Source organism: Cryptococcus depauperatus, chromosome 1 (assembly GCF_001720195.1).
Source record: "Cryptococcus depauperatus CBS 7841 chromosome 1, complete sequence".
In the NCBI taxonomy this organism is placed as follows: Eukaryota; Fungi; Basidiomycota; class Tremellomycetes; order Tremellales; family Cryptococcaceae; genus Cryptococcus; species Cryptococcus depauperatus.
In genome coordinates this window covers 2,353,854-2,381,281 of record NC_089468.1, presented here as the reverse complement: position 1 = coordinate 2,381,281, position 27,428 = coordinate 2,353,854, and the positions used below count along the sequence as shown (strand labels likewise).

At 44.8% G+C, this 27,428-nt stretch overlaps 13 protein-coding genes across 13 annotated transcripts; 8 read left to right on the top strand and 5 right to left on the bottom strand.

Annotated features, from left to right (window-relative positions):
* Window positions 1-241: 241 nt before the first annotated feature.
* On the top strand, window positions 242-2,534 carry L203_100921 (uncharacterized protein; the record flags this gene model as incomplete). The annotated part of the gene is made up of 11 exons (XM_066210373.1): window positions 242-447; window positions 519-614; window positions 683-941; window positions 1,003-1,079; window positions 1,136-1,276; window positions 1,328-1,764; window positions 1,817-1,920; window positions 1,978-2,055; window positions 2,108-2,118; window positions 2,171-2,449; window positions 2,498-2,534. 11 exons carry the CDS (start codon window positions 242-244, stop codon window positions 2,532-2,534), a joined length of 1,725 nt encoding a protein of 574 aa, XP_066066470.1.
* Window positions 2,535-2,765: 231 nt separating this feature from the next.
* L203_100920 (uncharacterized protein) lies at window positions 2,766-4,579 on the top strand (the record flags this gene model as incomplete). The annotated part of the gene is made up of 5 exons (XM_066210372.1): window positions 2,766-3,374; window positions 3,431-3,532; window positions 3,583-3,729; window positions 3,786-4,501; window positions 4,552-4,579. The coding sequence occupies 5 exons, from the start codon at window positions 2,766-2,768 to the stop codon at window positions 4,577-4,579; spliced, it is 1,602 nt and encodes a 533-aa protein (XP_066066469.1).
* A 117-nt stretch (window positions 4,580-4,696) lies between these two features.
* Window positions 4,697-6,272, bottom strand: L203_100919 (uncharacterized protein; the record flags this gene model as incomplete). The annotated part of the gene is made up of 3 exons (XM_066210371.1): window positions 4,697-5,021; window positions 5,069-6,035; window positions 6,095-6,272. 3 exons carry the CDS (start codon window positions 6,270-6,272, stop codon window positions 4,697-4,699), a joined length of 1,470 nt encoding a protein of 489 aa, XP_066066468.1.
* Window positions 6,273-6,449: 177 nt separating this feature from the next.
* L203_100918 (uncharacterized protein) lies at window positions 6,450-7,214 on the top strand (the record flags this gene model as incomplete). Its single annotated transcript, XM_066210370.1, has 3 exons — window positions 6,450-6,772; window positions 6,837-7,139; window positions 7,193-7,214. 3 exons carry the CDS (start codon window positions 6,450-6,452, stop codon window positions 7,212-7,214), a joined length of 648 nt encoding a protein of 215 aa, XP_066066467.1.
* A 165-nt stretch (window positions 7,215-7,379) lies between these two features.
* L203_100917 (uncharacterized protein) lies at window positions 7,380-8,557 on the bottom strand (the record flags this gene model as incomplete). Its single annotated transcript, XM_066210369.1, has 8 exons — window positions 7,380-7,394; window positions 7,479-7,649; window positions 7,698-7,856; window positions 7,906-8,046; window positions 8,095-8,217; window positions 8,271-8,386; window positions 8,439-8,474; window positions 8,521-8,557. The coding sequence occupies 8 exons, from the start codon at window positions 8,555-8,557 to the stop codon at window positions 7,380-7,382; spliced, it is 798 nt and encodes a 265-aa protein (XP_066066466.1).
* A 245-nt stretch (window positions 8,558-8,802) lies between these two features.
* Window positions 8,803-9,764, top strand: L203_100916 (uncharacterized protein; the record flags this gene model as incomplete). Its single annotated transcript, XM_066210368.1, has 6 exons — window positions 8,803-9,108; window positions 9,154-9,169; window positions 9,222-9,392; window positions 9,439-9,467; window positions 9,514-9,628; window positions 9,676-9,764. The coding sequence occupies 6 exons, from the start codon at window positions 8,803-8,805 to the stop codon at window positions 9,762-9,764; spliced, it is 726 nt and encodes a 241-aa protein (XP_066066465.1).
* A 40-nt stretch (window positions 9,765-9,804) lies between these two features.
* Window positions 9,805-10,883, bottom strand: L203_100915 (uncharacterized protein; the record flags this gene model as incomplete). Its single annotated transcript, XM_066210367.1, has 2 exons — window positions 9,805-10,475; window positions 10,520-10,883. 2 exons carry the CDS (start codon window positions 10,881-10,883, stop codon window positions 9,805-9,807), a joined length of 1,035 nt encoding a protein of 344 aa, XP_066066464.1.
* A 169-nt stretch (window positions 10,884-11,052) lies between these two features.
* On the top strand, window positions 11,053-13,199 carry L203_100914 (uncharacterized protein; the record flags this gene model as incomplete). The annotated part of the gene is made up of 2 exons (XM_066210366.1): window positions 11,053-11,173; window positions 11,224-13,199. The coding sequence occupies 2 exons, from the start codon at window positions 11,053-11,055 to the stop codon at window positions 13,197-13,199; spliced, it is 2,097 nt and encodes a 698-aa protein (XP_066066463.1).
* A 327-nt stretch (window positions 13,200-13,526) lies between these two features.
* Window positions 13,527-16,881, bottom strand: L203_100913 (glycine dehydrogenase; the record flags this gene model as incomplete). The annotated part of the gene is made up of 6 exons (XM_066210365.1): window positions 13,527-13,800; window positions 13,860-14,421; window positions 14,469-15,538; window positions 15,585-15,636; window positions 15,681-16,408; window positions 16,454-16,881. 6 exons carry the CDS (start codon window positions 16,879-16,881, stop codon window positions 13,527-13,529), a joined length of 3,114 nt encoding a protein of 1,037 aa, XP_066066462.1.
* A 766-nt stretch (window positions 16,882-17,647) lies between these two features.
* L203_100912 (uncharacterized protein) lies at window positions 17,648-19,204 on the top strand (the record flags this gene model as incomplete). Its single annotated transcript, XM_066210364.1, has 4 exons — window positions 17,648-17,710; window positions 17,762-17,875; window positions 17,921-18,268; window positions 18,317-19,204. The coding sequence occupies 4 exons, from the start codon at window positions 17,648-17,650 to the stop codon at window positions 19,202-19,204; spliced, it is 1,413 nt and encodes a 470-aa protein (XP_066066461.1).
* Window positions 19,205-19,895: 691 nt separating this feature from the next.
* On the top strand, window positions 19,896-23,391 carry L203_100911 (uncharacterized protein; the record flags this gene model as incomplete). Its single annotated transcript, XM_066210363.1, has 6 exons — window positions 19,896-19,913; window positions 19,986-20,044; window positions 20,105-20,269; window positions 20,322-21,574; window positions 21,625-22,779; window positions 22,835-23,391. The coding sequence occupies 6 exons, from the start codon at window positions 19,896-19,898 to the stop codon at window positions 23,389-23,391; spliced, it is 3,207 nt and encodes a 1,068-aa protein (XP_066066460.1).
* A 629-nt stretch (window positions 23,392-24,020) lies between these two features.
* L203_100910 (uncharacterized protein) lies at window positions 24,021-24,560 on the bottom strand (the record flags this gene model as incomplete). Its single annotated transcript, XM_066210362.1, has 3 exons — window positions 24,021-24,072; window positions 24,123-24,204; window positions 24,254-24,560. The coding sequence occupies 3 exons, from the start codon at window positions 24,558-24,560 to the stop codon at window positions 24,021-24,023; spliced, it is 441 nt and encodes a 146-aa protein (XP_066066459.1).
* Window positions 24,561-24,917: 357 nt separating this feature from the next.
* L203_100909 (uncharacterized protein) lies at window positions 24,918-26,877 on the top strand (the record flags this gene model as incomplete). The annotated part of the gene is made up of 3 exons (XM_066210361.1): window positions 24,918-24,953; window positions 25,008-25,371; window positions 25,427-26,877. 3 exons carry the CDS (start codon window positions 24,918-24,920, stop codon window positions 26,875-26,877), a joined length of 1,851 nt encoding a protein of 616 aa, XP_066066458.1.
* Window positions 26,878-27,428: the final 551 nt, after the last annotated feature.

Genomic DNA, 27,428 nt, shown 5'->3' with positions numbered 1-27,428 from the left:
ACAAACAGGCACGGCCAATAGAATTTCATTCTATCTTTGGCACATTAGAGATTTGTTTGTCTATCTTTATCTTTTCCATTACAAGATTTGGACACCATTGCATCAAGAATAATTGATTGGGAAAACAATAGGCTACCCTCTCTTTTGTCGCTACCTTTATATTCGCTCATCGCAGACGGAAATGTCTATTCATGATTCTGACTGCAGTGGCATACCGGTACAATATCAACATTTGTCGTCTATGAGCCCTGCATTGCCTCGTCAAGATGGAGAGGATGGAGAAGATGGAGAAGATGGAGAAGATGGAGAAGATGGAGAAGGCATAGAGAGAGAGGGGAATATTGAAGAAAAAGAAGAAAAGCAGCAGCATCGAGAACAGGCAGCAAGGACGATACAAAGGTATTATCGAGGATATGTTGCTCGTAAACATGTCCAACATCTTCGTCTGTCAGTTCTCTCCATCCAATCTGCTTGGAGTGTTTGTTTGAATCCGTATCTGATGTTGCGTGTGGCTGTAGGGAGAGCGATGCACGATGGGAAAACTTGGTTAAACTAAATGAAGAAAAGATGTACACTAAAGGACAATTGGAAAACAAGAATGATGTTCAATCGAGGTATCTACCCTCTTCCATCTGGAGAGCCACCTGTTTGTATTACGAAATCCCTGACAGGTATTCCTTAGATGGCATCGCGCAGCTCAAGCGGCAGCACGTCTTCAGAAAGGCGACGGCCTGTATACGTCTTCCATCAAACCGACCGAGTCGCCAGTGGCTGAATGTGATCCTTCACAACTTTCAAACAAGGAAAGAAAGTCAAGAAAGGCAACCTTTTGGGGCTCCTTGAGCTTTGGCATCGGCAAGGAAAGAGATGAAAATGAGGGATTGGGATTTCATAGCAAAGCGTTGGAACGGCAACATTGGTTGGAGATGATTGATGGAAAGGTGTGTGTACTGTCTTGTTGTACCATGCTTGGGAAAGTCAGATCTAACGAGTAATCCGTAGCACAGGTATGGGAGCAACCTCAAGTATTACTTTCGTAAATGGAAAGAAGCAGATACGTCTGACAATTTCTTTCGGTGGTAGGTTAAAGGCAGCAGAATTAGATTGGGTACGCTGACACACCATTCATCACCAGGCTGGACAAAGGGGATGGGAAACACTTGGATCTAGAAGAGTTGCCTAGAGAAAGATTAGAAAAAGAACGGATAACGTATTTATCGGTTGAGCAACGGTTCAATTATCTTATCAAAGTTGACAAACACGGTTTATTACGATGGTGCGTGATCATGGTGTTTGGTAACCAAACCGTTACTAATCTCGTACACAGGGCACGCAACAATGAACTCGTAGATACAGCTGCAGGAAGATGGAAAGATACAGGAAATGGCCAAGGTATCGTTCCATACGATTCTGCTGATGATTCGGCTGAGGATAATCGTCCCCGGTCACCAAAAGACCCTTACGCTGTTCCCCGCCGTCACCACCTTTATAAAATCCCCAAACAATCTTCTACCTCTTCCTTCTCGTCCGATACCTACTCTGCCCAATCGGACTTGGATGATAATGAAGATACGCACTATATGAATTTGGATAAAGAATCCGAGGGATGGCTGGATAGAGGAAGAAAGAAAATCACTCCAGGAGGTGTAAGAAAGGAATTATTGAGAAAAACGGTGAGAAGGAATACGTGGATATACGTAAGCGATATGAAATTGAACCTGTTTGTGGGGATCAAGAAAAGTGGGACTTTCCAGCATTCATCCTGTACGTTATTAGCTGTGTTTGAAATTCAGAGTTAATGGTAACGGGGCTGTAGTTTTGGCTGGTGGAAAAGTCACGTCAGCGGGAATCATTGTAGTGAAACATGGTCTGATCAAGAGTCTTAATCCACTAAGTGGCCATTATAGAAGCACCATTGATGTTGGTTTCATCTCTCGTGACCAAGTAAAAGAGTCTTGCTAACTGACTCATTGGTAGAATTTTAGATGGTTCATTGCGCAATTAGAACATAAGGGAGCTGATCTGTCTCATGTAAAAATTGCAAAAAGCGTCATGGTATGTTTGTCTACGCAGATTCAGCTGACTATACTGACAACCTTTACCCTAGTCGTTATGGGGGTAAGCTTACTGTGCAAAACACCTTTTTCACCTCAACTGACTTTCATTATAGGTTGTCCAAATATACAAAATTCACCAAAGCTCAACAAAACCTAGTCACTCACATATCTCGTGCCTTGCACCTTTCTCATGAATCTACCGAACAGGAAAAATCTGCCGAATTACAAAAGAATGCCGAGAGGGAAGAGAAGGAACATCAGGAAAGAATGCAAAAAGTCCGAAGTGCTGAAGAAGATGCAAAGAAGCTAGCAGCAGAGGAAGGAGATGACGAGGAGGAAGAAATGGCAAAGATAAGAGAGGCGAGAAGACAGATTCTATATGGAAGAAAAAAGTGAGTTTTCAAACAGGAAAGCGACATGGGTTCATTGTTGAAAAGTAGGGTTATAGAAAGAAATGAAGCTACAGAAGAAGAATGACGATCGAATGGCTACCACAGTTGTAACACGCTTATATAGATGATAGTTTTTGCTTACAATACGAGCATGCTTTTGGATAATGCTAGTTTGACAAGTCTGCATATCTTGTCATGAATGCTATTGTATTTGTCTATCTTTAATATATGTCCGGACATTGAAAGATCGTGTCCGGATTAATACTTGCCACTGATATTTGAATCCATCTTTTATCTTTTCTTTTGCATTAACAACATGTTCATTCCATCTCCACTTAAATTATCTTCATTATTCTTACCGTTCATACACTCTTCCCAACAAGATTCGAAATCACTCACATTCAAACCCATACATGCTCACACCCACACCTTCTCACCTGATTCTTTTCAGTCCACTCTCTTCCTACACGACTCTAACCCTGTTACCTCTTTTTGTGCTCATGATTATCCTATAGAAGCCCTTGGAGGTGAAACGAATATACCTCAACTGAACAAGGATGGGTCGCTACAAATACGAACACAGAAGAAGCTCATTCGTCGTTCGCGCATTCGTCCACCCACAATCACTTCCTGGGCGTATTCCCACCATGCTCAAGTCCAATCCCTCTCGTCTAGGCGACTCAACTCTACTTTAGCATTGTCACAATGGAATGCTCCAGATTACAATGACCCATTGGGAGGATGGGAAGATATCGAAGTAACCGTACCAGACATGTCGGACCGCCAGACAGTCATTGCCCTGGCCAAAATGACGTCTAATGCATACGTCTTACCAAATGATGATGGATGGTATGGGTTGTCCAAATTTAACAGTACTATCCCATTTGGATGGGAGCCTGATGCTGATGGCCTGAGAGGACATATCGTGAGCAGATTGCTTTCAGATTTCCGATGTGATAGGTATTGAGGTGATTGTTGTAGTTTGCGGACGAAAATAATGAGACGGTCATCATATCAGTCAAGGGAACTTCTGCGGGGCTTCTGGGATCTGGAGGGCCTACAGCAAAGAATGATAAGTTTAATGTGAGTTCAAAGACTTGCCCAATGCAGTTTATATCCCAATTCAATTATAGGACAACTTGCTATTTTCGTGCTGTTGTGCAAGGATCGACTTTTCTTGGTCTACTGTATGTGATTGCTACTCTGGAGACAATAAGTGTGGACAGACCTGTTTGGAGGATGCTCTGGTCTCTGAAAGTGTCTACGCTACCGTTGGAACTGTACGTTATCTGAAATCATGTTTTTTTTGTTATGAAGGAAGCTCAAAACGTCGTAGAACTTATACAACAATATTACCTACATGTATCCTAACGCTTCTATCTGGCTTACTGGTCACTCTCTTGGCGGCTCAGTTTCGGCACTAATTGCACTGTCTTTTGGAGCGCCAGCTGTTACATTTGAAGCGCCTGGCGACTTTCTTCCTGCTTCTCGGCTCCATCTCCCTTTACCACCGGGCATGCCCTCCAATCTCTCTGGTATCACTCATGTATACCACACTGCAGATCCTATACCTATGGGGGTATGCAATGGAGCGTATAGCGGTTGTTACGCCGCAGGTTTTGCAATGGAAAGCAAATGCCATACAGGCGAGACGATTTTATATGATACAGTCAAAGTCAAAGGTTGGAGTGTAGATGTCAGGACACATAGGATTGCAGAGGTGATTGACAAAGTTTTGGCTGAACCGTGGGAAGACGAGGAACTTCGGAACGAGGAAAAGGAGAGAGAAATAAGTAAAGTGGTGACGAATAACTTTGGAAGAATTATCAGCTATCTCAGTAGAGTTGCCAGTCAGTGGAGGAGGATCATTCATCAATGGGGAGGGGTTCACTCTCTTATCGAGCAAAACTATCAAGTATCATCGTGGGGGTGGAGACGACGAGGACACAAAAAGCGTCCAGGAAATGGCAAAGATGAGGACGATGATTGGAAGCAACATGGCGGTGTGCCCAAGCCTATGCCGGAAGAAGACTGTGTGGATTGCTTCAAGTGGTGAGTATCACTCTGGTTATCCAGTTGGATAAACTGATACAGGCTTGCAGGGAGTTTGGCGATTGGGACCAAAAATAAGCTGTCTCTGAAGGCACGTTGTTTTGTGTTTGTAGTTGTACTCTTTGTTGTCAATTCAAAGGTTTATCCAATCGAGTTTGTATCTATTAATGAATGCATTGAGATCTAGAGCGCAACCTAGCAAGAAATTGTTTTGAACACATTGAATGAGTCTGAAGCAGTACTGATAATCATGCCAGGAATTTGAGGGTGCCAGTGCAATTCCTTGACATCTTTCTGGCCTTGATGAACAAAGAGCAATTGAGGAGGGACAGATGTAACACCAGTGCCATTCGAAGGTACGACAGGAGCTTCATCCTCGTCGGGCTCGACAGACAGATCCCACAAAGTAAGTTGGTCATCGGAGCCTGAGGCGGCAAAGACTGAAGTATCTGTTGGATGCCATTCAACGGATGTGATAGGCGCCGTGTGCCATTGGAATTGAGCAACTGGTGTAGGTGAACTGCACACAAAGTTAGCATAGTATGTTTGAGCGAAAATGAAATTCACTCTTTAAACATTCTCAAATCCCAAACCTTTAACCCTCCCTCATCACCACCACTAACCAATAAATAATCCATTCCTTTATTCCAACTAATGACATTCACGTCGTCACTATGAGCCTCCACGCTAACCACGCTCGTTCTCCCTTTGGTTCTTACGTCCCACACCCTGACGGTTTTGTCTGCCGAAGCGGATGCGAATACTGTAGGTTCAGAAGGCGACCATTGAAGGTCTTCAATGCTAGATGTATGTGAAAGATATGGTTGGGAAGAAGTGCTGAATCCAGTAGGCGTGACAGTTGTCAAAAAGATTTTCTTGTCGATATCGCCTGTCAATAAGCCCGTTTGTCCCCATTCAACTGCAAAACCCTCTGACCGACCGTGATTTGAGATGGTGTGTACTGGTAGCTTTTGTTTTGGCTTGGAAGGACCTAAGAGAGAATCAATATAAGGACGAACATCAAAGATGTGAACCTTTCCGGTCTCAGAGAAGGTGGCGACGTGATATGGGTCTGGTATGGGTCCTCCCAGAGAAGCAGGGGCAGCTCGAATACGATTGACAGAGCCGACGTGTGGGATGGTGAGAAAGTCAAGGGTAGCATCTTCATCATTGCCGTCTTCATCGTCATTATCATTGTCTTCATCGTCATCATCATCGTACTGCGTCTTGGACAAGTTGCCCAACCTCATAATGACAACTTCATCTTTGGCTCTTCCTTGACCAGGTACCTCACCTGCTTGGGTACCAGTCACGATCCATGAAGTTTGAGGGAATGTAGCGCGGTCTGCGCCCAAGTTATCGCGCAATACGTCAAAAGAGAGACATGGCCAGGAATACGAAAGGGAATGAAGGGTGAGGTAGACTGAATTATCTGGAACAAGTTGTTCGTCTTCCTCGATAGCTGTACCAGGAAGGTAAGTTTCTGTAGGAGGAGGTGCAGGTTGAGAGTCTTCCTGAGCTGGAGTAAACTCATCTAACAGTCGTGAGCAAACAGTCATGAGCAAGCATTCTACCAAGCAGAAACAAACATACCTTCGCCCTCTGCGTCAACTACAACTTCTTCTTCGCTCTCCATCTCATCTTCCCATCTGTCCTCAAATTCTCCCATCTCTTGGTCATTGTTCTTGGCTGGACTCCTTGCTGTCTCTTGCCCCGTTGCTGCCGCCTTTGATTTAGGAAGACCTTCTGTTTCAAAGGTTCTTTTTCCCATCTTTATTCCTGCTGAATATAATTTTATCGTAGCTTGTAAATTAACTTTGCTAAAAATCTCTTTTACAACTTCTTCAGGATTATTACGTAATCGCTCAAATCACTGTCTTCCCAACTTTTTTTCCTTCTTTTTATCAATATCTAAATCCAAGTCAATTCTTAACACTATAACTACAAGATGCCTATTAAAATTTTAGTAGCCACAAGACGTTTTGCAACTTCCGTTACTCGTTTACAGGCCTCTCCTGCTCCAGCAGCGACACCAGCCTTGGGTTTCCCAGCTCTACAAAATATCCTTCATCCCTCATCTTCTGGCAGCGCATTTACCCAGCAATCTCAAGCACCTCAGTCTTTGGAAGCTCAAGAGCCCACAAGAGGGTATTCTCCAGATAAAATCCCGCCAAAAATTGATCCTACCCTAGATTTGTTGACAAATTGCTTGATGAAGCATGGCAAAAAGACGGAAGCCCAAAAGATGGTGCAGAGTGTGCTGGATCTAATGTGAGTTGGAGTAGATTGTGAAGGTGAACTGAAGGCAAATGTACTGATCGTTGGTGTGTGGTAGTCAACAAACAACCAATCTCGCTCCTCAACCTCTTTTACGCCAATCCATCATCCTCGCATCACCTTCAGTCAAAATCCTGTCAATGCGAAAATCAGCAAAGACCATCCTCACCCCTCGGGCACTCACTGAGAGACAACGCACTCGACAGGGTATTGCTTGGATTTTAAGGGCAGCGGAGAAAGGTAGGAAGGGGGGTATTCCAAGAGATCAGAGAATTGCAAGAGAGATTTTGGCAGTGTTAGAAGGGCAAAGTGATGTGTTCAAATGGGTGGAAGAAGTGCACAAGACTGGTTACTTGAACAGGTCTGTCCTAAACTCGGACGAGTATACGAAGATAAGCTAACATGGGGTTGTAGATCCAACATGAACGTTCGATAAGACATTCCTAAAGTATGCATTTTCTTATTCAAACGTCCAAACTTGCTATGCACATTGCACCCCTAAAACCGTCGTAAAGTGCCCCCGAAAATGACCAACGGCAAAGAAAAACTTTGTATTGTATATTGTGCTCCTACAAACTAGATCTGGATTTGAAGGAAACGATTATTTGCCGCCAACCTACAATCAACGTTATCACGTAGCTCTCCATGCCAAAGAACAGCGCCGTTTAAGGCGTTCTTAACAGCAGCCGTCTTGACACACCTTCCTCTTTTTCTTGGGAATCTCATTTTCAAGGTCAATTTCTTCCTCGTCATCGTCATCTTCCTCATCAAGTTCGTCGTCTTCAGAGTCATCGCCAAAACCATTATCGCCACGTCCTTCAAAATAGGCAAACGCATCAGGGAGGATGTCATCTTTGAAGTCTTCGCCAAGCTGTTTGTAAGTCAGTTTGGAAAAATTTTACAGAAGAAAGCCACCAGCCTTAAAGAGATCGCCCTTTTCTTGGAAAAACAAAAAGAAAGATCCAGGGTCTCCTTCAAACCCATCGAGATCATCAGCCTCGCCTCCTTGAACTTGGTTTCCTCTAGGCATTTTGGCACAAAGATTGACCTCGTCGGATTTCCAATCAATAGTTGTTGTCTATTCCCCGTCAGCTTTGTCATTGCAAGTGTGATGCGGGAAAACATACACCAGCTTCAAGTTGCTCATCGCCCTCAAACTTTCGGAGATCTTCAGTGACGGAGTCGTCAGTGACTGGGGTGAGACCTGATTGAAGCGAGTACTTCTTGGACAACGTCTTGTTGGTGAAGTATGGGTTTTCTTTGAAATGCTATTCTATCCATCAGCCACAACTCTCAAGGTAGGGTAAGAAGCGCACAAAGACAAGTTCGTAGGGACGGAAGTCGTTGACGTCTTGTTTTAGCTCGATATCCTCAAGGAAGGAAAGAGCGTGCTGATCAAGCTTGGAGCTGAGATGAGGAGCAATAGTCTGATGAGACATCTAGTAAATTCACCGAATCAGCAAAAAAGCCCAAGATTCAAAGTCTGGCTTACTAAAACAATGAGCCAGAACTGGCTGATATCCTTGACTTTTGGCCTTAAAAAGTCCAAATAGTTCTGCGTCTCTTTGACATGAAATCGCCTATATCTGACGTTCTTGTTTCCTTCCTCTACCAAACGAAAGTTAGATTGTAACTTGTTACCAACGGGTTCGACGCGTACCGACTCCAAGCTCGTTGTGGAGTTCAGGAGAGATTTCTACAAACTCATCAGCTGAATCCAAGCCAATTCCTCAGAGACAAACCTCCTGGAAGTAGAGTAAAGTCCGCAGCAGAAGTCATTTCTGTTTTATTCTCGTGAAAAGTTTATTTTCTTCTTTCTCTTGAAGACAATGAAAAGAAAAATTAAAAATTAAAAACTTGATTATTAAAATTCATAACGATAAGAATTTGGGAATACCCACCCAAAAATCCAATTTTGCGCATTTCGTCCTAATTTTACCTCCACTTGCACAAGATTCCATCTGCTCTTTCATTTCACATCATTTTATATCTTCTCTATACATTTATATTTAGACTTTTTTGCAATGCGCCTTACTTCTCGTCTTCCCCTTCAAATTACCAGAACCACTTCTAGGATCCGCTCGTTCGCTTCCCAGTCGCCGCCGCCACCGTCCCAAGAACCGACAACCTACTCCTCCAAAGCTCTTCCTCGCCAATTACATGAACACCCAGAGATACCTCGTGGGATGCCGCCGCTGTCTCAGAAGAAGAGAGTTACTAGTGGGCCAGTTTCCAGGCAAGTGGAAGCAGAGGCATTTAGTGGACCGAGTAAACCGAGGTTGTTGTATGAAAGGCCAAGCGCAGGAAGGAGAGAATTGCCGGAACTGAAGGTGAGTATGGCTGGACTGTATGAATGGTATTGACAGAACGAGCAGAGCATATTGCCTTTTGGTAAGGCTTGCATTGCGAATGACGACTATTATTAATGATGAAACACTTATAGCGATGGCACTTGGCTTGTTGGGACTTGGTTGGGGTCTTTTCATCCTCCATGCTACCAACTCTGAACGTCTAGCTTCTTCTGTATTGAGGCAGGTAACTTTTCAGCTCAGAAACTCAAAAGAGGTTATTGCTGTTCTAGGCGAGAATGTAAGATTAGTGGATGATTGGTGGAGTATGTTATTTCCCATATTTCTCGTTGAGGCCGCTGATGGGTGTAGCCTTGGGTTCCCCATGGATTTCTGGAACTGTCAGTAACCTTGCCTTGACATGAACCAACTGACTTTATTGGCAAGATCAACACAATGCAAGGTCGCGTTGACTTGAGTTTCAGGATGAAAGGTGACAAAGCCGCTGGTACAGTTTACTTTACTTCCATTCGGCCTCAAGAGCATGGTGCATGGAGGATAGGTCAGTCCGTTTCTCGTCGCTATACACAAGCTCATGGCTTGAGTTAGTACGTTACAAGATCATTGCGGATGATGGAGAGGTCATCAGACTGGAGGAGAAGACGGGCATGAGACCGGAACAGAATACTTCAATCTGAAAAGCTCACTCAATAACCGGATAACCATGCATCTCTTAAACTACTGTCTAACTCTTCCAAACATCCCTACATTACCTGCAATGACATCTCGGTCGCTTATTTTGCTCAATCTCACTAGCTCTCTCCTAATGAATCTTACAATCGTCTCAATCTGCTCGGCCATTTCTAATTGCTTGCTTGACTCCAAACCTTCTCCTTCTGGATAAACCAGTTCGCCTTCGCCAATCGGGCCTTCTCCTCTTCTCCCAAACATCAATCGCCATACCCAGTTAGCAAGCTCTGCATCTGCAATGGCCCTTTCGGCAGGATTCTCACTTGCCGTCAAGCCAAGCACATAGTCCAGACCTAGTTGGGCTTCTCTCCACCAGTTTGCATACTCCTGCATCCTTCTCTTGATGGCACTATCCCTCGTGATTTCCGCGCCTAGCATCAATCGAATTTCATTCTCAACAACATTGAAGAAATGTGTCAATAAAACTTCACGATACTTGTACTCGTGAGGCGTTGAGGTAAGATTCTCGAATCGGTCTGTCCAACTCGGCGGTTGGGCAGGAGTAGTGCTCCCGGGAAGACCTGGAGGACGTTGTTGAGGAATAGGGGAAAGAGGGTTGGGAATGGAATTAGACAGAGCGCGAAGGCGAATGAGGGTCAGGAGAAGATAGAGGAGGTGTATGGAGAAAAAGGAGTGAAATGTCTTTGGGAGAGCACATTCTGCCAACTGTTACAAACATGTTTCTTCAAAAACAATCACCCACCATCATGCCAAAAGGCCTTATCATTCTGTACAGCCTGAATGATACCCGTCATCATACGTCCACTCTCCCTTGCCGTTGTTCTTTTCCGCCCATTGTAGCCGAGCATTTTGTTGATCTTCCATAGCAGCCTGAGGGTTAAATCACTGTATCTTGAAGGCTCCGGGCGGGGAGAGAATGGGTTGTATGGCGCAGGGAAGGCAGGAGTGTGGTCGATTTTGACTGGACGATCAGTAATGAATTTTCCTTGAGGTTTGGGTGGGTGGAAAACAGGACAAGTAGTAGAAAGTGAGCGAGCGAAATTTGGGAGTGAATTGACATATTTTACTCGGGTATATGTAGGAAAAAGTGGGAGTTTATAAGGCATAGTGATAATGAAAATAGAAATAGAAATGGTAGAATAAAAGTTGATCACAGAAAATAAAATGAGATTGAAGGTAATGACGTGGTATTTTACTATTACACAACGAACTGTAATCAATAATCAATTACATCTCATTTAATTCAAGACTTTCACATTTACAACCCTTAATCTAATGGATGCTGCAAGTCTTTCCCAAGTTAAGTCAACTGTAAAGGCTTGGGAAAGAGCATTCAAAGTAAAACATAACAGAAACCCTACAAAAGAGGATATAAAAGACGATTCTTCAGACATTGGTATGCTCATTCATTGTTGCCTTGCTTCATACTGAGCAATTTGCTTCTAGCGCAGCAATATGCTCTTTATAGGAGGCTTTCAAAGACACAACATGTACAACAACAGCCACGAGCAACTCCACGTATAGTCCCTACCCATAATTATCCAATTACACCAACTCCGCCATCACGAAAGAATCTAGGATCTTCTCGCTCTAACCAGGACCCACAGAGCTCAAAAAGTGTAGAAGGGAGTGAGATACGCAAGCGAAAAGCCTCCCCTCCTCCTTCGCGCCCAGCTGAATCAACAGCTCGTGCGCTATTCACTACGCCTAAGAAAAACGCCTATGCCGGGCCTATTATCGATCCCAACCCCATCAACCCATTCAACATCTTTTCTCCTAACAAGTTTGGTAAAGGAAAATCCAAGGATCCCCAAGAGGCTTCGCCATTTATAGTGCCTTCTGGCACAGGTCCAGCAAGAGATGTTAAAAGGAGTGAAGACCAGACTTCGCCCTTTATACATGCGAATTCACCACGAAAGTTGAAAGAGGTACTTGCAGCTAATTCATATCATCGCAATCTAGCCGGATATTCTCCGCAATCTGAAGGTAAAAGCGTACAAGATACTGATAGTGGAAAAATGGAATCAACGACAGGACGAATAGGGAATGGAATTACGCCACGTACAAGAGCAAGAAAGAGGTTACGTGGTGAACCGGTGGAGGACACACCTGTCAAGGAACGTCCAGCCCGGCGTCGGCGCGAACAGGGTCCTGTTCGAACCATCAATCTGTCCCAACCCGAGTCTGGCGAGAAAGTTTTGCTTTCTGAAGAAGCAACGCTTTTAAATGATGAAAATCGAAGTGGGGGACTTCAACACCAAGGACTGGATGGCCAGTTAGAGAATGACGATGCAAATGACGGAAGGCATGATGTCGAAAACGAGGATGATGGACTGGGACCATCGCCTTGGAAACCTCATCAAGGCGGATTCACTCCCCTCTTTAATGATTTATCAAGACCAAGTTTTCTCGGGAATTTGCCTTCTTCCCAAAATAGCATTCAATCGAACCCAAATCAGGTTCATGACGCGATCAAGCAAGTTGAGATAGATGAGACCAAAAGTCAAAAGAGGAATAGGCAAAATTCAATTACAAATCAACCTGCTATTATGGGTTTCTTTGAAAAACTGAACAAAGCCAAGGAGAAAGAAAGAAAGAAAGAAGAGGAAATCGCGCAAAGCCAAATGCAATCTCAGCAAGAAAGAGAGCAGATTTTGCAGGAAAAGGGCAAAGGAGAAGTAGGCAATGACTCTTCTATACCTATACTCACGGCAAGCACCACCTCTCGCGATAAGCCATTGGTACCATCACCATTATTCTCGCTAGGAGCAGGGATGATAGCGGAAAAAGATGAACAGATGGATGTAGAAGGAAGGACTAAGAGATCGCGCAATAAGCAAAAAGACAAAATCCTCTTCTTGGGTGACGGTGCTAGTGACGACAATGAAACAGTAATCGTTGTGCCCACCAGAAGAGTTTTACGTGCGGGGACAGGTACGAACGGTCAAAGGGAAGATAGCGAAGAGCCGGATGAAACTGGACTCGAGAGATGGAATGACATTGCATGTGAAGCGCAATCTCAATATTCACATTGCCTAGAGGGAGAGGAAGAAGACGATCAAATTATCGTAACCACGTCCAATTCTTCCGATCATATTCCAATCTCCTTCACCGTCCTCTCACTCACCTCTCCCCAGCACGCCCACTCAAAGTTTTCTCAACAACAGTTAGAGAGATTAAGATATCGTGCTATATTCAATCCACATGATCGGAAACGCCTTGAGGCGCTCAAGAGAGGCCAGGATACACATGTGACAGGGGAAGGCGTCATTAAGACAGACGGCCAACAGGCGGCAATTGATGAGGTTTTGGAGGATGCCGGAGAGGGAATGTCTTTAGGACTAGGGAGAGGGGATGACGATTGGGAGAGTGACGATGAGGGCTGGAAGAGGACTGAGGAAGGATTGGACGATGGGTGGTAATGTCATCTTCCTAGGCACTTATAATGCAACAATAGAAAGCAAGAAAGCACCAAAGCATCATTGCAATTCACATGACAGAATTCATTTATGAAAACTTTCATCTATGATTCATATACAAACATCAAACTAAACGAACCAAGCCCAAGAAACCAAATCAAAATACAGAAAATATGCAAGGTTGAATTGCTCAGATAACGTTGAAGGGTCATTTTGAAATTTTGAATATTAGGTTGAACTGCTATAAATCGCTTGTCAAGCATGCCACAGTGAAAATGAGATCGTCAGGAAAGAAGAGAAAGTACAACAAAATCAAAACTAAAGTGTATGCTATGCGTACTCTTCAACACTGCCACATTCGCAGATCAAATTGAGATCTCCTGCCGCATCATCCAATCTCCCCACAGTAGGCCAAAATTTGCTCTTTTTTAACCCTTGTACAGGGAAGACGGCTTTCTCGCGGGAATAAGGCTTGTCCCATGAATCAGAAGTCAAGGTTGAAAGTGGGTGAGGTGCGTTTTTGAAAACGTTGTCTTCCTTTGGTTGTTCGCCCGATATAACCTCGTCAATTTCTTTCCGTATAGAGATCATAGCTTCAATAAATCTGCCAATCAAGATCATTAATCAGGGTCCACTCAAGATTCGTTGAAGAACAAAACTTACCGGTCAATTTCGTGCTTAGGTTCACTCTCCGTAGGCTCAATCAGCCAACAGGTTGAGATGGGCCATTGGGCAGTAGGAGGGTGAAAACTGTAATCCTGTAACCTCTTTGAGAAATCGGAGACCTTGAGACCGGCATTCTTTTCAAACTCTGCCAAATCAATTAAACACTCGTGTGCCACTCTGCCGTTGGAATTAGTGTATCGAACATTATAGTATGGTTTGAGACGTTCGGCAATATAGTTGGCATTTAGGAGAGCTATTTTAGAGACGTTGGTAAGGCCTTGTCCGCCAAGCATCTTGATGTATGCCCATGAGATAGTATTGATGCTGGCAGAACCATAAGGAGCGGCGGAAACCGCAGCGATACCTTTTTCGCCGCCTGTCTTGACAATGGGATGAGAAGGTAGAAAAGGAGCAAGGTGTGATTTGCAGGAAATTGGACCCACACCGGGACCACCACCACCGTGAGGAATAGAAAAGGTCTTGTGCAAGTTGGTGTGGGAAATGTCACCGCCTACTCGACCAAGAGAGGTCAGACCAACCAGAGAATTGCAGTTGGCACCTTAAATATGAGTTAATAGAGATAATGACATGGATTTGGAGACACACCATCAACATAGACCTGCCCGCCATTATCATGCACAATCTGACAAGCCTCTTCAATGCCTTCCTCAAAAACGCCAAAAGTAGACGGATAAGTCACCATAAATGCTGCTAAACTGTCTTTATAATTTTCTGCTTTTTCCTTCAGATCCTTCAAGTCGAGAGATCCATCGTCAAGGGCTTTAATAGGAACAACCTTGTAGTTGACCATAGCAGCGGAAGCAGGGTTAGTGCCATGGGCAGAAAGGGGAATCAAACAAACGTTTCGATGCCCCTCACCTTTGGAAGCGTGGTACGCCTGAATGACTCGCAAACCAGCAAATTCGCCCGAGGCACCAGAATTAGGTTGGACAGAAGTAGCGTCATACCCAGTGACCAGCGACAAATCCTTTTCTAACTCATTGATGATCACTTCATAACCCTTGACTTGATCTTTAGGCGCAAAGGGATGCAGACCGCCAAATTCTTTCCAAGAAAGAGGAACCATGGAAGAAGTAGAGTTGAGTTTCATGGTACACGACCCAAGAGGAATCATCCCATGAACAAGAGAATAGTCCTTTTGTTGAAGATACATCATGTAACGAAGCATGTCGGTTTCAGAGTGATGCTTGTTGAACACGGATTGGGTCAAGAAAGGAGACCTTCGTGATGATTGAGCAATGGGATTAGTTACACTGGCAGCCGACAGATCCAATTTGTGGGCGAGTTCATCCAATTTCGCGGGCTCAATAGCTGGCAAGCCCTTAACAACGTGAAAGACATTCACGATATCGGTCAAGTCCAAAGGGCCGACACTTTCGTCAAGTGTAATACCAATAGTCTTGTCGTTGATAGATCTAAAGTTGATACCAGCCTTGACACTGGCCTCGTGGACCTGCGCAGCAGAGACACCAGCACCTGCGACATCAATAGTAAGGGTGTCAAAGAACGTCTTGTTCACTGTCGAAAAGCCAATAGAAACCAGTGCTTCAGATAGGATACGGGTAAGTGAATGGACTTTGCCGGCGATAAGTCGAAGACCTTCAGGTCCATGGTAGACAGCGTACATGGCGGCCATATTGGCGAGAAGCGCCTGCCTGTAGTTTTGTTAGGCCAATCTCTCCTAACTTTCAAAAGACTCACGCTGTACAAACATTGGACGTAGCCTTTTCACGTCGAATGTGTTGTTCGCGAGCTATTACTCCATTAATATGTGTATTTTAAGACAGAATGACTCACTTTGGAGTGCCAGCCGATAAGCAGGAGCACCTTGAGAATCCTTACTCAACCCTACAAGCCTCCCGGGCATCTTTCTCTTGAGGTCATCGGTACAGGCAAAGAACGCAGCGTGAGGGCCACCATAACCGACAGGCACACCGAACCGCTGAGAGTTGCCCAGGACAATGTCCGCGCCCCATTCTCCAGGAGGTTTCAACATGGTGAGTGCAAGCAAGTCGGTAGCAACGACCATCTTGGCACCTAAAGCCTTGACCGTGTTTGCGACGTCTGCCCAGTCGCCAATCTCACCATTCACGTCCGGGTACTGAACCAAAGCGCCCATCAGCTTCTCCTCGCCCAAAAGTTCAATCGTCGAGATGAAATCAGCATTGGATTTAGCAACCTTGAGCTCAATGCCAAAGCCAGAGGCACGAGTTTCAAGAACTGCAATGGTTTGAGGAGCCACAGAGGGTGAGACGAGAAAGACATTCTTGCCCTTGTTAAACTTTGGTTTAGGAACTGAAGCTAGACACATGGCCATAGCTTCCGCTGCTGCAGTGCCTTCATCCAACAAAGACGCATTGGCAATTGGGAGGCCGGTAAGAGAAATGGTCACAGTTTGAAAGTTGATCAAAGATTCCAAACGACCTTGAGACTGTTCAGGGGAATATGGAGTATAGGCAGTATACCAAGCTGGATTCTCGAGCACATTTCGCTGAATTACTGGAGGTACAATGGCATTATGGTAGCTGGATACAATCAACATTTTAGCTTCAAAAGCATGGAATACCTACCCCATACCGATATAACTCTTGACGCTCCGATTCATGCTAGCCACCTCCTCGACCCTTCTCCTCAACTCCAACTCACTGTAAGGCCGCAATCCTCTGCCACCTTCTTCATCAGTAAGTTCATCAATCCTCACCTGCTTGGGTATTGTCGTCTCAACAAATTCGTCCAACGTTTTGTGGCCTAACGTCTCGAGCATTGCTTGTATATCGGCATCTCGAGGTCCTAAATGGCGAGGCAAAAAGGTATCCAATGGGGCAAAGATGGATGTCGTCGGCGGGTGAAAAGACTGCGAGGGTGTCTTCGGATGGGGCTGGGTGGCCGTGGTAGAATGTCTCGATATATCTGTGGGCGCTGGCCGCCATATACGAGCCGATGTGGTGAAGGCGCGTGTAGACAAAGACAGTCTAGTAGCCCTGCGAATGATGTGCATGGTGAGAATGAAGAAAGAAAGAGAAAAAGAAATGAGAATGGTGAGTATTTATACGACAATAATGCTATTGGAATTTACTAGTTTATGATTTTCCAACAAAAAGTTAGGGCTAGGCTGAAATCGCTGATAAGAAATCCAGGGTTTGAGATTAGGAGTTTCGACTTTATCCAGTTTAGGCTATTCTCGTTTATAAAGTTTCTAATTCCCATTACTATCTTATTACAAAATGTTTCTAATAGACAAAGTTAGATGACCATCCAAATTGTTTAACATTAGAAAAGTAGCTGATAAGGAATTTTGAATGTCGGAAACCGCCGATAGATAATGTTCTGAGGTGAAACACATTTAGTATTTGTAATGTTTGTATTACAACAGTCACTAATCCTGTAATAGCTATTATTACAAACATAATTCTGATCACTGCAGCTGATAAAATCTCAAGCCTATCAAGGCGTACCATACGGCGCTCGCCAGCATGCCTACTATATGGGGATTGGAGCAGAACAGCTCTAATGATAGAGATGAGGCTGAGTGCTCTCCTTCATCTTTTATACATAACTTATTCTTCTCTCGAAATGCTCGCTCAACATGCCATTATCTAGAGTATTGACTACTTGGTACTTGACATTTTCAATTGGTTTGCGGTTGAAGAATGGCATGACGTGTTATTTATTTTCAACATTTCTGGTTATCATTTTCAGCTCTGAATAGTTTAAAAGTTTGCAGGTTACTCTCATCTTGATTGTTGCGTAGAGAATAGTTGAAAATGGGAAGGCTGAGAAAAAAGAACAGAACGCATCTCAAGGGACCTCAAAAAGGCGAGACAGAGGTGCGTCCATGGTATTGATATTGGTGAAAATCTTATTGACAGACTGTACAGGAGAATGTGCCAAAATCATTCGTCATCAAGTCTGGACAAGTCACAAAGTCAATTTCCCAGCTGGTCAGAGATACTCGAAATACTATGGAGCCAAACACCGCTTCTCGTCTCCGAGTACATTGCGTTAATACCCATGCTGGCAAGGCTGACATTGGATAGGAACGACCCAACGCTCGTTTAAGAGACTATTTGACTATCGCCCCTTCTCTCAAAGTTACGCATCTTCTCGCTTTCTCGCTGACTGACGCTGCAAACGTCCATCTTCGAATCGCTCGCTTTCCTCAAGGCCCAACCCTAACCTTTCGAGTTCAACGCTATAGTTTGGCAAAGGATCTGGTGCAATCCGGTTTGAGGAATGTAGGCAAGGCTCCTAGTGGAGAATACAGAAATCCACCGCTGTTGGTGTTGAATGGATTTCAACAGCCAAAAGAAGGATCTCATCCACCACAATTGAGGCTGATGAGCACAATGTTTCAAGGTTTGTTCCCTCCTATTCAAGTAGAAAAGGTTTGTCAAATCATCTTCAACACTGCAACTTGCTTATATGGTTGCTAGTCGGCTCTACCAACCTTTCGGAGAGTGCTCCTTCTATCCTACTCTCCCGTCACTGGTTTGATCTCTTTCCGCCACTTCACCATTACCGTCCGACCTCATGGTGTGTCACGTCGAGTTCGCAAAGTTCTCAACTCGGCCGGAGCCATTGCCAATAACCCCCGAAAGACTGTAGATTTGTCCAATACCGATGATATCGCGGATTACCTTTTACGGAGATCCGGATCAGAATCTACAGCAGGCTACGACTCCACGTCTGAGACAGAAGGTAGTGAGGCTGAATCAGATACCAATGCTGTCGAACTACCTGAAGACTATGTTGGTCGAGGCAACAAAAAAGGTGAACGAAAAGCCGTTCGTCTGATAGAGACTGGACCCCGAATGGAGTGGCGTCTTATCAAGGTTGTGGAAGGTCTTGTCGGTTCCAAGAGGGGTGAAGGCGAAACTGTGTTCCATGAGTTTGTTCACAAGAGCGACAATGAGGTTAAAAGACAAAAGAAGACATATGAAGAGAAAATGAAGTTAAAAGAGGCAAGAAGGGCAGAGCAGGCTGCAAATGTGGCACGGAAAAAGGCGTCGAAAACCAAGGAGAGGGGCAAGACTGCAGAAGAGGATGAAAGCGATGAGGACAAGGATGACATCAATGTGGAGGGCCTCTCAGATATTGATCCTGAAGAAGAGCTAGAACGACTTCGGCAGAGAAAAGTTGGCTTTGTGGAGCCAGAGGACGATGAAGATTTTGAGTATGAAGATAGAGGTGCAGATGTAGACGGAGATGATTGGGCAGAAGACGTTGACGCGGGCGAGGGAGTTTTGACTAGTGAGGACGAGAGTAGTGACGATGACATACAACCACCGGCAAAGAAGCTGGTTGGAGGAAAGAGGAAGTAGATGTGATGTGGTATTTACAATGCATTACTTGCCTTATACAATACTCACTGGTTGAACTATATTGAGTATTTATACCAAAGGCCATGTCATGCTTGCGAATGGAAACTTTACAACTTGTAACGGTGCAATGATTATCAGACATGAATCGTCTTTTGATTTCAACTTTTGTATTCCCTTGCCCTGAAACTCTGTGGACAGAATGCTTCGGGGAACAGTCAGTCTATAGTAGAGAGTAGAGAAGTATGATGATACAAAAGTTAATACTTTGTCTTATTATCGTTTCACAAATCTATGTGGAATAATAGAAAGCTGTCGTGACTGATGTTGGAATTCATAGATTGTAAGGTGGGTTGTAACGAAGTTGTAGACGATTCCAATGTTATGATTGAACCCCATAGTTATCTTTTGACAGCTCTATAGTGGAATGCTCATTGTAGATGATAACTTGAGGTTTTGTACAATTCGTAGAGTAACAGATATATTTGTGACAGGGCCGGAGTTAGGCATGCGGGTTCGCGTGCCTTTTAATCTTCCATATTTACCTTTCTCTCTTTTCTATCTAAACATTTAAAAGTCACATTTTTTTATATCCTTGATATATTTATTTTAAAACATTTATCTACCTCTTCTCGAAGAAGTTGCTGCTTTCGATTTCCAGGTCTCGATTTGGGATTACATTGAAAAGTAGAATATGGGGAAGCAGTTTACTGTCAGTCATTTTCGTCTTTCCGTCATCACTGATGTGTAGAAATGGAAACTCATCTCTGATTCATGTGTACAGCAATTTCAACTACGCAATGCAATCCACCAAGTATTGAAACACAAGGAAGGAGACTTGACGTAAGTATGGATTTACGGGTGTAAGACATGAGCTCAATTTGATGTTTTGGGCATGTTTAGTGCATTGAAAGAAGAACATGAAGAGTCTCTGAGAGAACTTTACTTGTTGACCAAACCGCGGAATGACCTAACAAGCGAGAGATGGTGTGGTATCAGAGATGAAGAAGAAGATGAGTCTCTGGAGGGATTTGAGGACTGGAAAATGAGCTATCTGCTCGGAGAGGGGTATGCAAGTTGGTTGAACGGGACATGGCATTTGGCTGAGTAAGATATACAGATCATCCATCAAAACGCTTCCTCTGCCAAAGCTTCCATCGTTGTCGCCTCCATCAATTGCAACTGTATTTCCAGACGAGCCGAGTACTTCATACCTTCAAGGAGATATTCCAGCTACACATCCTAGTGCAACACCAACGGTTATCGATGTTCCTCCTCCAACAGCTGTCGACTCACCGTTAACGACGGCCCCTGTGACGGGGTTGCGATACATCGAACCGTCGCCAGAACCTGAAGCTACAGTCAATCTAGCTGAAATTCAGCCCCGGCTGTACGTCATGCGCGACTTCACCCCTCCGCCAGATCTTGACATACCAGAATGGATGCCTATGGACAATTATCGACCCGCTCAAGAGCCTGTAACTCCTCCAGAACTACTGATGCCTCTGCAATCATCCTACGCTGCCTCTTTACCCCCTCTTCCCCCTGTTCCTCCTTCGGCTGTAGGTTCAATAGCCAAAAGGAGGAAAAGAGCAAACAGTCCCCAACCAGATATGTACAAGCTTCATGCATCGTTCTCCGTCAATCCTCTCTCATCCTCGCTTAATCGTTCGACCAAATGTGTGTTAACATGCGATTGGAAGGTGGCTATGGACGAACTTCGACACATACGGGCAATGGAGAGAATAGAAGCGAGAAAGGATCAATGTCGGTGGAGTCTGAGGCAGCCAAAAAAAGCTAGAGGATTACCTGTCCCCAAATCACATAGGGATTACATGTTGGAAGAAATGGAGTGGATGCGTGCGGACTTTGCAGAGGAAAGACGGTGGAAATTTGTTGAAGCAAGGGAATTTGCATACCAAATTGTGGAGTGGCATCTAGCTTCGGAAGAAGTGAGGGCTAGTATGATGGTTGGTGGAAGAGGATGGGGCAAGTTTAATGTCACATCAATTTCAGGCAGTTCCAACAAAGAGAGAGAGGTTGAGGTAGAGGAACGGCAAAAAGCAATGGCAGAGGATGAAGATGTTGAAATGCTTGTGGGACAGGGTGACTTGACTGATGGCGAAGGCGAAGCCGGAAAAGTTTTGGAGTCTATCAATGAAATGAAGGCTATTGAAGAAAAGGTTGAAGAGAAGGCACAGATGGAGGAAGATCTTAGCGGAGAGAATGATGAAAATGAGTATAATCCAACAAAACTGAATCAAAAGATTGGTGTTGTAGGAGAGGATATCGATGCCGAGGGGGAAGCAGATGAAGATGCGCAATCCAATATTGAGGGCGAAACTGTTGCTGATGGTCTGGTGGGCCTTTCTGGTAATTTCATGTTCTATATATTAGCAAAATTAAGGCTGATCATCTGGCAGAAATAGATGATGCTGCCGATGATGGTGACGATAGGGAGGGCTCAAAGCCTCTTTCAGAATCTACAAGCAAGCGCGATCATGTCTTACCCAATGGTGTTGTTATCGATAAACGCTTTGCTTCTGTCAACGAAGTTGTTTTAACCCGAAAACCAATCCTCGACGCCCCCCTTTCTTCCGCTACGATAGATCTTAATACGCTTCCTAAGGACTCATCAGAAATTCCTGCCTCGTCGTATTCTACACAAGAAACTGACGAATCTTTATCTTTAACGAATCTCTTCCCTGAGCTTGCTGTGTATTCTGGTCCATTTCCTTCAGAAAATGAGAAAACACACCGTCGAGATGAAGGTGGTAACTCAAGTCATCGCATGGCGCACACGTCTCGTATTATGGATATCGAGCCTCTTCTTGTCTCTACATTGCAACCTGCCAAAAACTTTCGAGATGGAGAATGGAATCTACATGACGGACCTTATTTCGAAGAACTTAAAGGTTATGCCGAAGTGAAACCTAATGTCGTTGCTTCTACTTCCACTTTGTTTAATGGTGTTGTCACTCGGCCATTAGAATCCCTCCGCTCTTCTGAGATACCAAAACCTAGCGCGCACCATCTTCGTCCACAATTACCATGGAGCTCAGAAGAGGATGAATGCCTATTACGACTTGTGTCCCAATTTCCGTTCAACTGGGATTTAATAGCAGATGCTTTCAATACTGAGATGGTTTTTATATCCGTGGAAAGAAGGAATGCGTACGAATGCTGGGAAAGATGGTATTATAATTTTGGTGAAGGAAAAGACAAACCCAGGCCAGATCTCCCGGTGCCTACTGACAGTGCCAGCGCACAAACAGGCCAAGAAGTATTTGGTCCCCAGACAGGTGCAAGCACACCAGGCTTACCTTCTGCCGTGCCATCTTCTGCTTCAAGCTCGCGTCCGCTTCCATCAGGCGGTATCACTGTTCCATCCTTGCCCACACCTACGGGAGAAACCCCATCCGAAGGCGGGGCGCCGCCACCGCCAGGTATGTCAAAGAGGGACAGACAGGCACAGAAGCCTAAGTATGAAGGAACAAAGAGATCAATAAGACATCAGGCAATCTATGACGCCGTGAAGAGGATGAGTAGGCGGCGGGAAGGTGCTAGAGTCAAATCTAGTGAGTTCTTGTCTTTGTTGAGACCTTAAGAATGAATACTGAGGTAGCTTTGTAGTTAAGGACAACGCCCAAAAAAAAGTCATCAACGTTCACGAAAGCCATATCATGACTTTTCCTCAGATAACGGCTGCCACGCCTTGGGAACTTGTGGAAGCTAAATATCAGCGTGATGTCCAGATTGCTCAACAGCGTCAGCAACGTGCTATCCAGGAGCAACAACGTCAGCTTGCAATGCGCCAACAGCAAGCCATGATGAATGCCCAGCAACAAGGCCAAATGCGCCCTCCCAACATGTCAACCGTGCCCAACGCACCTTCAAGAGCTGGGCCCAACGGACAACTTCTACCAAGCACGGTTCAAAGCCAACAGCAATTACTGAATGCCTTCGCCGCTGTTGCGGCCGCTTCGGCAGCGAATAGGCAAGGGGGAAACAGTCCGATGCAGCAGGGAACACCCAATATAAGGCCGGGACTTCCTGTTCAAGGACAGTCGCCCCAAATTCAACAACAGTTGATTCGTCAAGCTCAACAAATGGCTGTTGAGCAGGCAAGATCTTTACGAAATCAGCAGCAAGAGAGAGTCTCCAACATGCATGGGAACCCTCATCCCTAAGCACAAATTGGCGACTTGTCTCCTTCCACTTAGTCTGTTGCTCATGTCCATGAGCTGATAGCCTACCACATGATTGACCAGATGGCTCCAGGCACTCCCTCTTTGGGTTTGCTCAATATGACTTCTCGTATAAACTGCGACCACCACACGTCTGTCTCTAGACGACAGACGACGTGGTTAACGCCATTCAAACCATTATCGCTTTTATAAAGTATTTCCTGGATTCTATAATCACATTCCAAGAAGGAACTCTATTCTGTCAAGATTTTTTGATATTTTATGGACGCCCGTTCTCACTTTTGATCCTTTTATGCCTCATACACTCGAAGCGATATCTCCATGGAAGAGATGTAAGATTATTTACTGGCAGAACTCTCACATATCACAACAGTAACGTGTGCGATTGTCTGTGTACGATTGAGACGAATTAATTGTACTAGCGAACTCAGAGACTATTGGTGTCAATTTGTAATATTGCTTGTTTAGAAGGCGCACAGCAAAGAAGGATATTTGAGGCGAATTTGCAAGTGATTAGTGAGAAGAGCGACAAATTGACACCTTTTATATAGACAATGTTGGGATACATGAGTACCTACGAGTACATAAACAATGCATCAAGGTAACCATGGCTATGTTTTGACAGCCGAAGCAGCAAGTTGGCTGCGAGCTTCATGCTTCCACCTTTTCGACCAAATAAGCATTCTAATTCGTCATACAGCAAGGATACATACCTTCGAGATATTTGAGAGTAACAATTTGGACAAAGGTGGTGCATCAACTTCACCGTTCCGCATGCAGGACAAAGAGAGATATCTACATCCCAGTAAGTATAAGTACCTTGTTTCTCAGCGTTATTACCCACTACTCTTGTTTTTTAGACCTTTGTGCGCAGATCTCATTTTTTTTCTAGAAGGAGACACCTTCTTCTTTGGAACACTTGCCCAAACGATTGGAGGAATAAGTTCGAGTAATGATTCAAGGGAAAACGAAGGAAAAACTGAGCTCCATGAGCTGTTTGTGGGTGCAGGAGTTGCAAGGGAGAACAAGAGGGATGAAGATGAGCTAGAGGATGGTTGGCAAGACCAAGAGGGATAGAGGGCGGGCAGGAAAGATCGAAGGGAATGAAGTGGTGTTGAAATAGTCCTCCGAGTGAGCGTTAGAGCATTCATGCTGAGTTTTAGAAGGGTTATTAGTTTCTTGTTGTTTTTGTTGTGGCTAGAGATGACATGAAAAGTAATGTAAATGTGGTAAAAGTCTTTAAGAGATGTAAAGAGGATTAATTACACGTCACTTTTACGTATCAACGTTGGGTTCTCCACAACAAGAAGGCTCCGTTGTTCAATTCACAATCTATTGTGAAAATACTTTAATACAACATACATTCATAAGCAAGATATCAAATAGTACTCAACTATCCAGAAGATAGAGGTATTCTATTGAAAGCGTCAACAATGCCTGTCTAGTGCCAGTGACTTTCAGTAACAACAAGCCATCTAGACAGGCTACAGATAATACCTTGGGTAACAATGACTGGAGAGGATGTTTCTGCGAAAAATAACCTTGTGGGTATCTTGCATTTGGACTGTTAGCGTTATGGTCTTCTAACAAGTCGATAGGCCGTACGCCAAGCAGCCCTTCAAAAGGCGTTGTCAACAGCATATCTTAATCATCAAATTGCCGAATTAGAGTCCAAAGTCAAATCTGCGTCTATTAATCCCTTGAATCTACCAGCCGCATCTCCAGTTGTTGAGAGCGGCCGTGTTAAGCCACAAGGAAATGTAGACGCCAAGGCTTCGCCTGTGAGGCAATATCAAAGAGATCTCAACGATGATCTTGGAAGGCCAGACGATGTTGATTCTGAAGAAGAAGGTGGTAAAGATTGGAGGGTTGTGGTCGTCGACATCAGCGCTCTGATGTGGGCAAAAAATGCTGTGAAGAGATTGGTGTCAAAAGGCTGGGAGGTCATTGTTCCGCTCGGTGGTAAGTCAGATTCTTCATTCCTCCTCAATCGCTCCTGAAATGCCAATCCGTTTAGCTTTGCACACCTTGGACCTGCTCAAGAAGGGGAACAATCCTTCAGCAGTAGCTGCCCGACAAGCCGCAAGATACATCGAGCATGCTGTACGTTTCCACAGTATACTCTCAAATGATCCCGTTCTGGCTATACAATCAGATACCAACTACAAAAGGGGCCGTGGTGTACGTGTACAACGCCAAGATGAGACACTACCTGTATCCTGCATGCTCGATGAAATGGCACTCCCGCCGATGAATGGCGAAGAAGACCTACCAAAATGGGTTGAAGGGGTGTTTGGATGTGTGGCATTTTTTAAAACAATTATGGATGCTGAAGAGAAAGAGTGGGACCATGATGAATTCGATCGCGAGAGAGGGCCTATTCTTTACGTTGCAAACCCACCTGTTTTCGTTGAAGTCGCCCAGGGTGGCGCTGAGCCGACACCATCAGCAAGAGATGGCGACGCCAAAGATGGAATAGACTCTACAGCGCGAGCTGAAGGGCATGTTATTCTTCAGGAGGCTGCAAGATTCGACATCACCTTGCAACTATTACGTGACGACGATGTTGAAGTCGAGGCGGGTCTAGGAAGTCGACCACCACGAAGAAGGCGGAGAGGGAGAGGGAAAGAAGCTAATGGGTCCACTGCTGGCACCGGCTCTGGGATTGTGGGAGGAGGTTGCAGTGGTCGAAGAAGTAAAGAAAAGAAAGAACCGGAGCCCGAAAGAGAAGTCAAAATACTCCTTCGACGTCCTGCTTCCCCACAGAACCATGACTACTCTCCAGAATCCAGTCACCCCTCTCCGCTGCCTTCTCCATCCTCGCCTGCCATTTCTGGTTCCCAGATTAAAGCACGCGATCAACGCGAAGTTCCTCGCTCTCCGGCTTTAATGGTTCGTCCTCAACCAATGCCTCCGTTAGGAACGCGTGTCCACCAAGACATACCTATAGGTCCTTCATCCGGAGTAAGTTTACCATTTAAACCGCCCTCTGGGCCTGGTGCAATGGGTTCAACGGGTGCCAGGCCACCCCAAATGGGATCCATGAGCATGCATAGTGGGCCTCCTGGATATGGCCAATTTGGGCCTCATGATCGTTTCGGACATGGATACGGTGGGCGAGGTAGAGGTTTTGGCGGCAGAGGAGGCGGACACGTGCATTATGGAGGCGGTGGTCGAGGCGGTGGAGGCGGTGGAGGCGGAGGAGGCGGAAAGCCTAGAGCAAGAGATAACGAATTCGTTCTACTTCAACGACCACACTCTTTCGTTCGCCCTGTACCACCTAGTCCGCTACATCCTACTGGTGATTTGTCTATATCTCCTCCCCCCATACATAACGGACGAGGTCTCAAGTCAACTGGCTGTGGCCATGATTCTGGATTAAGAAAGAAGCAGTCCATGCCACGTATCGACGACCCTCCAGTTCCGGATGTGAAACCCAAGGTCGTCCTTCTCCAGAGACCAAAATAGACATCTACACGCTCATAGGCAGACCTTCCGCTGGAATCCTTAAGACAAAGAAAGTATCCGGACGGCTATCGCACTGATAGAAGTGTTAGGATGAGATAAGGACCACCGAGGTGAATTGCTGACTAGCGGACGAGCTGCCGAGCTCGTTGGGACGATAGTCGTCATTTTACCTCGTCACCTTTCAAGGATGACTAAATGGAGTGGCAGAATTGTGTAGATATGAATTGATATAAAGGTTGAAGGGAAGTTTATTTAATGAATCCAAGAGTCAGAATGAATGGTCAGGAAATGATATGCTTTATGATGCCTTGATCTGCTTGCTTCAAAAAACATGGAAAGTGATGACAATGTCTGAGGGCCAGCTTCAGTCATATGTGCAGTCTGAATTCGCCTAAATATTCAGGTCTTGTAGATGTTTATCCAAAAACATTTTTCGATTGGGTGCTCCTTGAAATTTGCAACTCATAATGATCTTTTTATCCACTCTCTGTATTCGACTTGTATTCCTCTACATCTATCAAAGGGAAGCCATGTTTCGTACACCGATACAA